The sequence below is a fragment of the Mirounga leonina genome, unplaced genomic scaffold (assembly GCF_011800145.1).
Source record: "Mirounga leonina isolate KUSES-001 unplaced genomic scaffold, KU_Mleo_1.0 Mir_150, whole genome shotgun sequence".
In the NCBI taxonomy this organism is placed as follows: domain Eukaryota; kingdom Metazoa; phylum Chordata; class Mammalia; order Carnivora; family Phocidae; genus Mirounga; species Mirounga leonina.
This window is the reverse complement of record NW_023270374.1, coordinates 2,659,589-2,672,216: the sequence shown is the minus strand read 5'-3', so window position 1 is coordinate 2,672,216 and position 12,628 is coordinate 2,659,589. Positions and strand designations below refer to the sequence as shown.

At 48.9% G+C, this 12,628-nt stretch overlaps 1 protein-coding gene across 1 annotated transcript; it reads right to left on the bottom strand.

Annotated features, from left to right (window-relative positions):
• Nucleotides 1-4,095: 4,095 nt before the first annotated feature.
• On the bottom strand, nt 4,096-10,889 carry CD93 (CD93 molecule). The gene is made up of 2 exons (XM_035005745.1): nt 8,683-10,889; nt 4,096-8,433 (listed from the first exon to the last, which is right to left on the bottom strand). The coding sequence occupies exon 1, from the start codon at nt 10,611-10,613 to the stop codon at nt 8,715-8,717; it is 1,899 nt and encodes a 632-aa protein (XP_034861636.1). The 5' UTR covers nt 10,614-10,889; the 3' UTR covers nt 4,096-8,433; nt 8,683-8,714.
• Between the last annotated feature and the right edge of the window lie 1,739 nt (nt 10,890-12,628).

Genomic DNA, 12,628 nt, shown 5'->3' with positions numbered 1-12,628 from the left:
TTCCTGCTCAGCAGGGAGTCTGCTTCTCCCTCTGACCCTCCTCCCTCTCATATGCTCTCTCTCTCTCTCATTCTCACTCTCTCAAATAAATAAATAAAATCTTAAAAAAAAAAAAAAGAAAAAAGAAAAAGTGCTCAACATCGCTGGGCATCAGGGAAATCCAAATCAAAACCTCAATGAGATACCACCTCACACCAGTCAGAATGGCTAAAATTAACCAGTCAGGAAACGACAGATTTTGGCGGGGATGGGGAGAAAAGGGAACCCTCCTACACTGTTGGTGGGAATGATCCAGCAATTACACTACTGGGTATTTACACCAAAGATACAAATGTAGGGATCCGAAGGGGTACGTGCATCCTGATGTTTATAGCAGCAATGTCCACAATAGCCAAACTGTGGAAAGAGCCAAGATGTCCATCAACAGATGAATGGTTAAAGAAGATGTGGTATACACACACACACACACACACACACACACACACACACAATGGAATATTATGCGGCCATCAAAAGGAATGAGAGCTTGCTATTTGCAACGACTTGGATGGAACTAGAGGGTGTTATGCTGAGCGAAATAAGTCAATCAGAGAAAGACATGTATCATATGATCTCACTGATATGAGGAATTCTTAATCACAGGAAACAAACTGAGGGTTCCTGGAGTGGTGGTGGGTGGGAGGGATGGGGTGGCTGAGTGATAGACATTGGGGCGGGTATGGGCTATGGTGAGCGCTGTGATTTGTGCAAGACTGTTGAATCACAGATCTGTACCTCTGAAACAATACAATATATGTTAAAAAAAAAAAAAGAAGAAGATAGCAGGAGGGGAAGAATGAAGTGGGCAGGGAATCGGAGGGGGAGATGAACCATGAGAGACGATGGACTCTGAAAAACAATCTGAGGGTTCTAGAGGGGAGGGGTGTAGGAGGATGGGTTAACCTGGTGATGGGTATTAAAGAGGGCACATTCTGCATGGAGCACTGGGTGTTATATACAAACAATGAATTGTGGAATACTCACTACATCAAAAACTAATGATGTAATGTATGGTGTTTAATATAACAATAAAAAAATTTTAAAAAAAAGAATACAAGCAGTTTTTACAGAGTTCCATACTATTAAGGGGAAAAGTAGACAAAAAAATGTCAAGCAAGCCAATAATTGATAAAGAGGGAGAAAGAGAGACAGATAAAGAGAGAATAGAAGCACCAAGAAAACATGATAAATAGAATATACAAAATAAGCCACTGCAAATTTACTAGTAATCTCAGTAACTGTGAATAGGTTAGATCTCCCATTAAAAGACCAATGATGGGTATTAAGGAGGGCACGTACTGCATGGAGCACTGGGTGGTTATACGAAAACAATGGATCGTGGATCACCACATCAAAAACCAATGATGTATTGTATGGTGACTAACATAACATAATAAAATCAAAAAAATAAATAAAAGACAATCTTTTGATTGGATAAAAGGGGAGGGGGGAAAGATAGTGAAATCCAGCTTTGTTTTTTGCAAGAGAAAAACAAGGAGACAAGAGGAAGCTGAAAATATTTTAAGTGTTTAAAAATTAAAAAGCATTCATCAAATGCAACCAATTAATCAGGTATATCAGTTACAGTAGTTTGACAAAATATGATATGAACATGTTCAGAAAGTTCTATTTCATGTTGGTAAAGGATCTGCCAAATACACATCAATCCCTTAACCATACAGTTTTAAGTAGAAAGCAAAAGCGATAGAAATACGAGGGGGTCAGCAAAGCCTCATCACCGTGAGAGACAACAATTTGGACAAAGTCCATGGATGAGCCAGAGCCTGCATGCAACACACTCGCCATGACCAGAGAAGGTGGGCTCAGATACCCAGGCGTCAGCTACTTGGGGGTGCAGATGATTGTTTTGACAAGGAAGTGAAACACCTGATTTGTAATATAACCTTTTGGGGAAAGGAAGACACAATTATTTGCTTCTACCTCACAAATTTCATTATTTTCGTGTGATGTTTGAAAGTAGAAGGATCTCTACAGCACAGAAGGTACTGACCCAGTTTAGGACGTTATGCTATGAATTATGTGGACAGGCATAAAACATGAAGTGGAAGAGATAAGCAGTGCTTTGCAGGAAGAGGTTGCAAGAGCATGATACAGAGCGTGTTGGTCCTCAGCCAAGTTCAGCAGAAATAGAGGTCTGTCTTCTGTAAGCGAGGTCCAGGAAGTTACAGATGGCAGTGAGGACAAATGGCCCCTGAGCATCTCAAACTAAAGCTGAGATGCATGAATGGCGACCCAATGACCTTGGCCACATCTGAGTCATCCTCCACCCCCCTCTTCTCTCTCTCTCTCTCTCTCTCTCTTCCTTCTTCTGTCTCCTTCCCCTCCTTTTTCTCTCTGTGTTTCTTCCATTTCGTCTTTCCTTTCTTCCATTCCTTCCTCTCTCTCTCTGTCCTCCTCCCTTCCTGCTTTCCTTCCCTGCTTCCTTCTTCCTTCCTTCCTTCCTTCCTTCCTTCCTTCCTTCCTTCCTTCCTTCCTTCCTTCTTCCTTCCTACTGTACAGTTGAATTCTATGGACCAGTTTTCAACCACAGGAGAAGATCAACATCCAAGTCAATGATGACAGACTTCACATAAAACCCCAGCAAAAAGATTTCGGGGGCGGGGTGGGGAAGCAGCTCATGGTGCCGCGGTTTGGGTGCCAGGAGGCTCAGGTGAGGACCTGCATGTGCAGCCCCGTGAAGAGCATTCTGTCAAGTCAGGCTCCCCGGGGGTGGTTGCCAGCCTCAGGGGTTATCCTGCTCTTTCATTTCTTCACTGCACTTTGCTCACCTTTTCACCACTTACCTGTCCATCATTTCCTCTGCAACAGATGACCTGGGGGGCCTAGGGAAGCTGTGAAGGGCTAATTGAGGCTTCGAGTTTGCAGGTTTATTATCTGTGCCCTGTCTCCGCTTACTGAATATATTTAGAAGTCAGCTGAAAACTTGATATGTTCGTTTGATTTGTGTTAAACTCCATGGCAGGTGAGTCTTGTATTTTAATCTACATGTCTGCTACAAATGGACTTTTTATTGAGCAGTAAATATAACTCTATGAATTGAATTTCTTTGTAAATGATTCATATTTGAAAGATGTATCTAATATTTGTTATTTTAGTTAGCAGGTAGCAAAAGTCACCAAGAGGAGTTTAAATTTGGCAATTTTGTTCATGGGCTTTTCCTTAATTAGGAAACACTGGCCTCAGGTTTTTCAATATGAAAGAGAAGCCTGTTAAAATTGTGGTGTGTGTGTGTGTGTGTGTGTGTGTGTGTGTGTGTGTTGGGAGGCAGCCATGGCTGTTCATATTAAGATAGAATTTCCAAATGTATTTCGTTAGTGACTGGACTGCTAAAAGGATCAGCTTTATTTAACCGTAAGCAATGAATGGTTATCGGAAGTGTCTTGTCCCTTAGCATGACAGCAGGGCACTTTCTCCTCCCCAGGCCCTGTTCTCACCAGGCACGCAGTCTGAGAGGCAGGCTGACTCAAATCAGACCACCTGCTGCCCGGGCCTCCAGGCACAGTGAGATTCGCGCAGCCAAGCAATGAGGGATGTGGTCTGCCTGTGTAATTAGCTAAACGAACGGAAAAGGCTTTGCTGACAAAGTGGCGACAAGTGGTCCTATGATAATTACAGAACGGTGTTTCCACATCACACCAATTGGACATGTTTAATCCTGCACCAGGTGCCCCCCATGCAATTAAAACGATGCAGGGAATTAAACGGGCAGAGAGGCATGGGGGAGTAGACTCAGACCAGAAGACAAATCTGGAAGCATTGAGTCCAGCCTGGCTGGGTTCAGCAGCTGGGACACAGGACACAGTGCAGCCCAGTCCCTCGGAATGTCCTTGCCCCGTGGACAGGGCCTCGTCCCAACCTAGGTGCCCTGGACTTAGTGTCACTACCAGTAGGTAAAGATGCAGAAATGGGGCAGACAAGGTACTTCTTTAAGCAACTCTTTGAGGAGGGAAACGGTTATGTTTAATGACCATGAATTCAAGTTCTGCCATGTATTTAGAGTTGTTATGAAATGTATTAAAACAAATTGACAACAAATGCATTCCAGAGTTTATTAGGTTAGGCATGTGACATAAAACACAAAGGACAACAAGCAGGCTACTCATTGAGGCGGACCTGAGATGCCTCTTGGTTTCTCAGAGTCGTAAGGCCGATGCAGCGGCCAAGCCTGTCCTCCCCGCCCTGGGAAACAGTTGTGCCCAGGACAGAAAGAAGCCCTACAGAGAAATCCCACAATGGCAGAATTAGTGGACCACCTTTCAAATCCACAGATTTAAAAATACTTACATTCTCATCTAGCTCTCGTGCAGTGATGATTGACATTTACAGTCACATCAAGTATCACAAAACAAGGCCTTGTGAATGACCTAATTCAAGCTTCAGCCAAATATGAGTAAAGTACCCAGCCTGGAAGAACGGTGGGCAAAATGTGCAGAAAGGAAATGCTTGCCCCCTTGCAGATAAGAGGAACAATGTAAGACAGAATTTCCAGAGTTTCTTCCTAAAATAGATGGGCATGATCTCCGAGAACAGGTCAAAACACAATTCATTTTTTTTACAGCACTTCAGTGAGCATTAGTTTCAGGAATCTGGAACAGAATATGGTATTTGATTATAGAATACATGGAGAATTTTGATTATCAGCTTTTTTTTTTTTTTTTTTTTGGTTGACAAACACCACAAACCACACAGACATAGCAGTAGGTTTTGCAGCAGATAGGGATAGATGTTTTCAGGGATCATATCTCAGATTCCCATGCTAAATCTATTGTTTAAGGTGATGGAAATATGGAGAGGACATTACACCATTTTGCAGCTGCTAGAAAGCCATGCTTTCCTGTTTTCCTGATCCAGACAATGGAGAAGCTAAGGAGAAAAATAATAGGAAAAGGCTGTCCTATATTTGCTTTTAAAAACTGCATTATTTTGAATGTAGTACATTTTTTAGGTCAAATCTTGCCTCTGTTCTCTTAGTTTTCACAGGAATATTTGTGGGAAAGAGGGCTGGAATAAAATTAGCTAGTGATCACGTCCATATTCTCCAAAGGTTTTTCGGTGATAAAACTCCAGGTCCTATCAGGATGTGTTCAAACAGGGGCTCCTGAATGGAACGTAAGAATAGCAACACGCACATGTGTGTTTCAGGGAGAGAGATTCATTTCCAACTTAGTTCTTCCTATACTATGTACATAAACACGTTCGCATACGTGTTTAACTTTTTATTCCATCTTTTTGCCTAATCACAGGGAGGGTGTTAGCCTGCATCTCTCCTGTCCTTAAGAAGAAACCCACTTGAGTCACTCACTTTATGCTGCCCAGAAAACACCATGCGGCTGTGTAGCACCAGATATCACGGTTATGATAATCAGGCATGAGGGTGAACCAAAGGGACACCAGCCACAGTGTTGAGCAGCGGTGGGTGCACCCTACAAAAAGCCCCACCGGGTCCGCCACTCTCAAGGCATTTTCGGATAATTGCCCCACCTTTGCTTTATACACTCCTCAGATTCTGGGGCGGGGCTTGCTCTGCATCACTGTGCAAATGAACAAGAGCAAAGAGCAGGGAGCATCCCTGAAATTCAGGAAGGGGCATAGTGGGCTGCATCCTCCCCTTCAATGATCCACCTTGGAGGGAGGGGACAGGACGGAGTGGGTTTGTTCTGAATACAGTTTTTCTAAGTGCATCCTAGAATTATTGAAGTATGGGAAATTCTATTTGGACAAAAGTCTCCATTGTCTTAGAGCTCGCTGCCAAGTGAAGCTGTCTCGCTTTCCCTATCGCCCTGGCCATTCTGCTGCTCGGCAGCTCAGGGACAGAACGGTGCCTGGTATGCCCCTGCCCAGCCCAGGGACACCATTGGAGGAGTCTGTACATGGCAGAGCCTACCTCTCCCATGCTCCATCCCTTCCATTTCTCAGGCTGTGTCATGGCCCAGGCACCTGGGGAGCTTCTGGATAAAAGGATTGTTGGCCAATGGCCACGCAGCCAGTGGGCATTTGTGTATCCACTGCCGTGGGCCCCCATCTCCCCAAACAAGGATTCACATCCCTCAGACAAAATGACAGAGGTATATCAGCCCATTTCTCCCCTTGCATGTTTCACAGTGGGAATCTGTGGTCTTCATGCTGTCGGGATAGGGCGTTTTACCCACGGAGGGATTCAAACATAGAAGCACCGAAGAAGGAATCCGACTCTAAAAATGAGCGGGCACACTTGGGGACCTCAGCCAGTACAAGGTCCCACAGGTCCCCAGAGGGGCTTAGGGGAAGCCTAGAACAGGAATGTCTCCTTCCTTCTAGTGACAAGGTAGAATCGTAAAAGCCTGGAGCTAAAGCTGTTGAATTTGCATTTATTTCATGTAAGTGCCGATATTGTCAGCAACGCATCTGGCCAACTCTTTAAAATCATCTGAATAGTGGCATGGTTGGTTCCCACACAACAGATGGCCAAGGGTCCTATGGCCAGTGGATACAACCTTTGCCTCCTTGGGTGTTAAGCACCAGTATTTCAACTGAGGTCTTTAAAAAGCAGAAGTTCCAAATACTGTGCTAAGTCCTCCAAAACCTTCATCTTTCCTTACACCCACTCCTTCAGTTACCCATTTCCTTAAAAACAAAACAAAACAAAACAAAACCCCTGAAATATAGCATCTACATTTCAAAAATATCTAAAGTGTATTTATTTAACTCTGAGGGCCGTGCACCTGGCAGCTCCTCGTGCCCCAGGTGTCCGCCTCTGGGACAGATGTGTTTCTAAGGCAAAACCAGAAACAGTAGGGCACCCTGGTTCTGACAGGCAGGTTTTGGAATCCCTAGAAGAAAACACACTCCCGTTCTGTTCTACAAGGTGACAGCAACAAGCCTGCAGATGACCTGAGGTCTCCCGGTGCTAGTCAGGCAGTTTTTAACAGCTCTGACCGTTGGTGAATCCCCGAGCTGCTTTCCAGTGACCCAGGCAGAACTGCGTGGGGAGAGAGTACTCTCCACCACTACATAGGGAAGGGAAACCTTTGCAAGTGAGCATTTAAAAATAAATTAAAATTGCTTTGAGTGGTTTTTGTGGTTGCAAAAGATTTGAGCTATTCTCTTTTTTTCTCTCCCTCCCATCTCCCCCACTTTTTTTAAGAAATAGAGAAAAATGTGACAAACGTTCTTCAAGCAGAAAGGGGACAGCGTCCTGCCTGCCCGGTCCCTTTCTTGCAAGCGACAGCCACAAGACAGGATCGTGTTCTCAAGAAGCAATACCAGCTGTGAGCTAGGTTAAGATGCCTTACGATGCCGGCTTTCAAGACTCAGCAGCTCATCCCCCTCACACAGCCTTAATAATCAGAATGAGAGACTTCTCAGGGCTCCGTCCATCTAGGATCAGAGCATTTAAATCCAGAACAGCACGCAGGGAAGGCAGGTGGCATGGGAGGTGTCTCGGGGCTGCACTCACCCAGAGACGAGATGTCTCCAGCTTTTATCCTTGTGTGCGTTCACCTCATCAATAGTCAGTGTGTGTTAATGCAAGTGCATTTAGATGGATTGATTCAAGTATTTGTGGAACAAACCCCAGGTTTCTCTCTCAAGCTCTTTGGAGTACGTGCTTTCAAAAAAGCTTTCAACTCACTTTATACTTCTCCCACACTTTCCAGACTTCACTTGCAAATAAACCCAAGACTATTAGAGACACTAAGAACTAGGAAATGCAATTTCTAAACTTCCAGCATCCTTGCTACCTAAACAGATCAGTGTACTCTGGTCTTTCTGCAGGACTCCAACTATAAAGCTCAGCAGGGCTTGTGATGGGAAAATGCATGAACGCAAATGTAAAGAGATGTTTCCAGTCCTGAATATGTTCCTTTTGACCAAAAAAAAAAAAAAAAAAAAAGCTTCTTACGTAATTTAACAATTGATTTAGTCTCTGTTCTACCAAGAGGAACGAAACATTCCAATCCTAATTAGCATTAGCAGACCACCCTTTCTTCTTAGATGATTCCAGTGAGCAGAGAAGCAGTTCAAAAGGAGTTCCATTAGCACCTGACTTGTAAGCCCTTGATCCAGAACCAGCGGCAGACATGAAATCAGTCACATTTGAATTTGACAAGATAAGTGAGTGAGAATTGTTAATATTCACAAAATTCCCAAAATGACATCCCAACCCATTGCATCCACTTCAAGAATACCACACACACGTAGAAAATACCTGTATATTCCAAGTGGCCAGGCCTTTAAGAATGTTTACAACTGTTTGCTAAGATTCCAGTCCAGTCTTTTGGAAGGATGTGCCCCCCCGCCCTCCGACGGGGTGTGTAAAGCTCTGAGGATGGTGGTAGCCAATTGTCAGTGTCTCTGGGGCCGTTTCACCTTCAGCAGTCCGTCCCCGGCGTCGGACTACAGAAAACAACCAGGACAGCATTGGAAGCTGCTGTGACCCGCCGAGCACATCTAGACCCCAGGAGAGGCCCACGTGCTCTATGTCCCCGGCAGGGCGACAGCCCTTAGTGAGTGCCCCTGGGCTGACAGCCTGGACAACACCTGCCCCTTGTACTCCGCCTGCTTTGTGTGCCGGTCCTTGCCCTCCCACCTCCCCGCAACTGCCCACCCTCCCACCCCCTCTGGGTGACCTGAGGCCTCCTTTACCTGTACTGATTCTCCAAAGCCCTGCTCTCAGCTCACTCTGGAGCCCAGGAGTAGCTGTCAGCTGCGTTCTGGGGCTTTTTCTCCTTCTCCTTCTCTCTCTTTGCTCGCCGCTTGCGGTAGACCAGTAGCCCTAGAGCCAGAGCCAGTAAGAGTAAGATGGCCACCACGGTGCCCAGGATGTAGAACAACAGCAGCTTTTGTCCGTCGGTGCCCTCATCGCTTTGTTTGGCGGTGAAATCCTCCTCTGTATTCTCCCGACGGCCAGGGGTGACCATGGGGTGATGGGTGCTGGGCTCCATCCAGACACCAGGGGGCCCACTGGGAGCCGGCATGTGGGGTGCGGCCAGGGTGACGGGGGCGTTGTGTGGGAGGGAGGGTCCCTTTGCGGTGGGTGCCTCCTTGGAGGTGCCCTCAGGGTCCCTGGTGGGCCTGGACATTGTGGCAGAATGCACGAGTTTCCCCTCTCTATCTCCTGCATCCTCCCCCTGGGGAGGCCCAGACAGTGGGGCCAGGGATGTGGGGCCCGGGGTGCACGAGACCCCGTCCAGGCCCAGCTCCCAGCCCGGCAGGCAGCCGCAGCGGAAGGAGCCCTGCGTGTTGAGGCACAAGCTATCACAAAGGCTGTTCTCCGTGTCCGCACACTCATCCACGTCCTGGCACTCGGTGCCTTCCGCCCCAGCCAGAACATAGCCCTTCTCGCAGGAGCAGTAGAAGGAGCCGTCGGTGTTGGTGCACTCCTGGGCGCAGGGCGAGCGGCCCGGGACACACTCGTCCACATCCCGACAGGTCCCCTCCCCGGGGCCGCCGGGCTCGTAGCCCACCCAGCACTCACAGCGGAAGCCCCCAGGGGCGTTGACACAGGCCTGCGGGCAGGGGGAGTCCTGGCACTCGTCCATGTCCACGCAGTCCCGCTGACTTGAGTCCAGCTGGTAGCCCTGGGGGCAGCGGCATGTGTAATTCTTCCCGTGGGGTGCCGGGACACAGGTGGCTGCCCCCCGGCACGGGCTGGAGCTGCAAGGGTCCCGGGAGGCACAGGTCACCAGGTCGTCGAGCAGCCGGAAGCCCGGCCGGCAGCCGCAGCGGAAGGAGCCGTCGCCCCCCTCGAAGCAGTCCTGCTGGCAGCCCCCGTTGTTGAAGCTGCACCCATACTGGGGGCTGATGCAGAGGGGGCCCGAGCTGCCCCAGTCGAACACATCGGGGGCCTTCTCCCTGCACATGAAGTAATCCTCCTGACCAGCTTCCCCGGCCCCACAGACCACAGTAGCCGCAGAGCCGAAGGGCACGGCCTCCAGGGAAGAGCTGGTGGCATTGAACGGGGTCGTGTAGTTCACCCGGCCTGGGCCCCCCAGAGCCAGAGGCTGGCACATGCCTTTGAAACTGAACTTGCACACAAAGCCCTCGATGTTGCTTCCCGGAGAGCCCGGGCTCCCGCAGGGGCCCTCGGACCACTTGGGGAGGTGGCTGGCATGGGACAGCTGGGACAGATAGAGCAGCAGGGACACACAGCGCCTGGAGATGCAAGAGCTCCTGACCTCCTTGTTCCAGTTGGTGTAAAGCGTGTCCTCCCCACCGCCCACCCAGCTGAAGCCTTTCAGCGGCAGGCTGGGGTCCAAGCACTTGGCCTTCTCGCGCTGGAGCCCGATCCAGAACTTGCCCATCCGAGCTGCCAGGGGCGCCTCCGACTCCAGGAGCTGGGTGAGGGCTCGCTGGGTGTGCCGGGCCTCCTCCTCAGTCCTCACCGTGGCCAGGTTGCCGCCGTTCCTGCTGCAGTGAAGCTGGGCCTCGGCCGCACTCAGCTTGCCCCAGTGCGCAGTGTAGCAGGCCCTGCCCGCGCACACCGCGGCCTCCCTGTGAGCGCCGGCCCCTGCCCGGGGCTGGCCCAGAAGCAGCCTCAGCAGCAGCAGCAGCGGCAGCCCAGCGCAGGTGGCCATGATGGCGCCGCGTCCCTCCCGGCGGGAGGCTGGTGGCCCTGCGGTGACAGCCGCAGGCGAGCTGAGCTCCGAGGAGAACCGAGGGCTCAGACGCAGACGCTCTGGCCCAGGGAGGAACACAAAGACTGAGGGCTTTCACATCCCCCTGACCCAAGGCGCATCCTGTACTGTTGTACTTCTTACTTCTTACCGGATACTGGGGCTTCCTGCAGTGAATAGTGTTCTGACTCCTGTCGCCTTCATCACGGTTTTGTTGTTCATAGAAGAGGTCAGACGGCTGCGCTGGGTCTCTGGCTAATCTCTGGGGAAATGTAGCAGCGTGAGGGGCAGGCAGTTCCAGCTCAGAGACGCCCGCCGCTTTATTTGGGCTCCCTTGTCTTTCCCATCTGCAGGACGAACTTAAATGGCAAGCTACAGAGTGAGTGGAGACTTTGGGGGACTAGGAACTTGAAAAAGCTCACTTAGTAACCCATAATAAAATTCCACTTTGGTTTGCAAACAATCAGAAGGAAAAAAAAAATTCTCAGACTTGAGACATGAGGCCACGGATGGTTATAATTTTCAGCCTTTTTTAGAAGCAAACTGGATTTTTCTTCTGCCTATCTCATGTTCCCTTTGGCTTTGGAAGTCTTTTTTCTTTTATCCCCTCATCGTGAACTTTAAATAGATGGGCAATTTTTAAATAGGAACTGGGCCGTGGGAATGACGGATTGTCTAACACAATGCCAAGCTCCTAAAGAGTATTAAACCAAATGGGATGGAATTTGGCAGTTTTCAGGGTTTCACAGTGCAAATACTGTGTTATGAGGTGGCAGTGTCACAAAAAGCATCAGAAAGAAAAGAGGAAAATGTTTCTGGCCTCATGGCCCTGGACTTGCATTCCCGACTCCCCCGGCTCAGGGTTAGCAGGAAGGGCCGGAGTTCTGAGAATCCCGGCCACAGCAGGCCCCTTCCTCCCAGCAGCTCATCAAAGGCCCTTGAAGCAAAGGGTGCTTTTCCTGAAGTCGCAGATGTGTTAGTCATCGGAACTGTCTTCCCCCAGAAGTAGACCCTGAGACACAGATTTGAGACAAGTCATTTATTCGAGAGGAGAAGTCAGACAGGAATGGGGGAAACCAACAGAGGGTACCTGAGTGCGCAGTAACACTGAGGCTCCTGGAGCATGGTCCCGAGGGAATACTCTCAGTTTTCTGAGCCAAGGAGACAGGGCTGTGGCAGCTCTCTTCCAGCTACCCTCCTATTGGAAGCGGCAAATTCTTGATACTCTGGGCTGACAGTGAGAACCTAGTTCACCAGAAGGAACACGCAGGAGGACAATGGCCGGCAGCTACCAAGGGGCTATGGGCATGGCACCCATGTCTGCTACATCGGCCCTCCACAGAGATTTGAGTTAGGGTGTCATGGGGGTTATGAACTCACTAGTTTTCAGCCTCCCCAAGGCATAAGGTGCCCATCTCAGACTCTAGTTGGAGACCCTTCAGAGGTGTCCTTTATGTTCTTCTTATTTTAATAAGATATTTGAGATAGTCCAGGAATCCTCTCTCAGAACCCCTAGCATCCCCCTGTGCTCTTTGGTGCCATCTATCCACCCACTCACCTCTCCATCCATCCATCCATCCACCCATCCATCCATCCACCCATCCATCCATCCATCTATTCATCTATCCACTCATCCATCTAACCACCCACTCACCTCTCCATCCATCCACCCATCCATCCCTCCATCCATCCATCCATCCGTCCATTCACCCATCCATCTATCCACCCACTCACCTATCTATCCATGCATTTATCCATTCATCCAGCCAGTCAATCAGCCAGCAAGCCAGCCAGTCAATGTTATTTAAGTCTCTACCATGCACTGGGCTAGGCACTGGGATTAAAGGAGGGAACTCCTGCCTTCATGACCCTTGAAGTCTGTTAGAGTGGACAGATTTGAACATGTTGGACAGTTGTAGCTATGATAGATACCACAGGGAGAAGTTGAGGGTGTCAGCAGAGGTACTGCCCTGGTT

Coding starts and splice junctions, on each gene's coding strand:
- CD93 (XM_035005745.1), bottom strand. CDS start 10,613: ATGGCCACCTGCGCTGGGCTGCCGCTGCTGCTGCTGCTGAGGCTGCTT.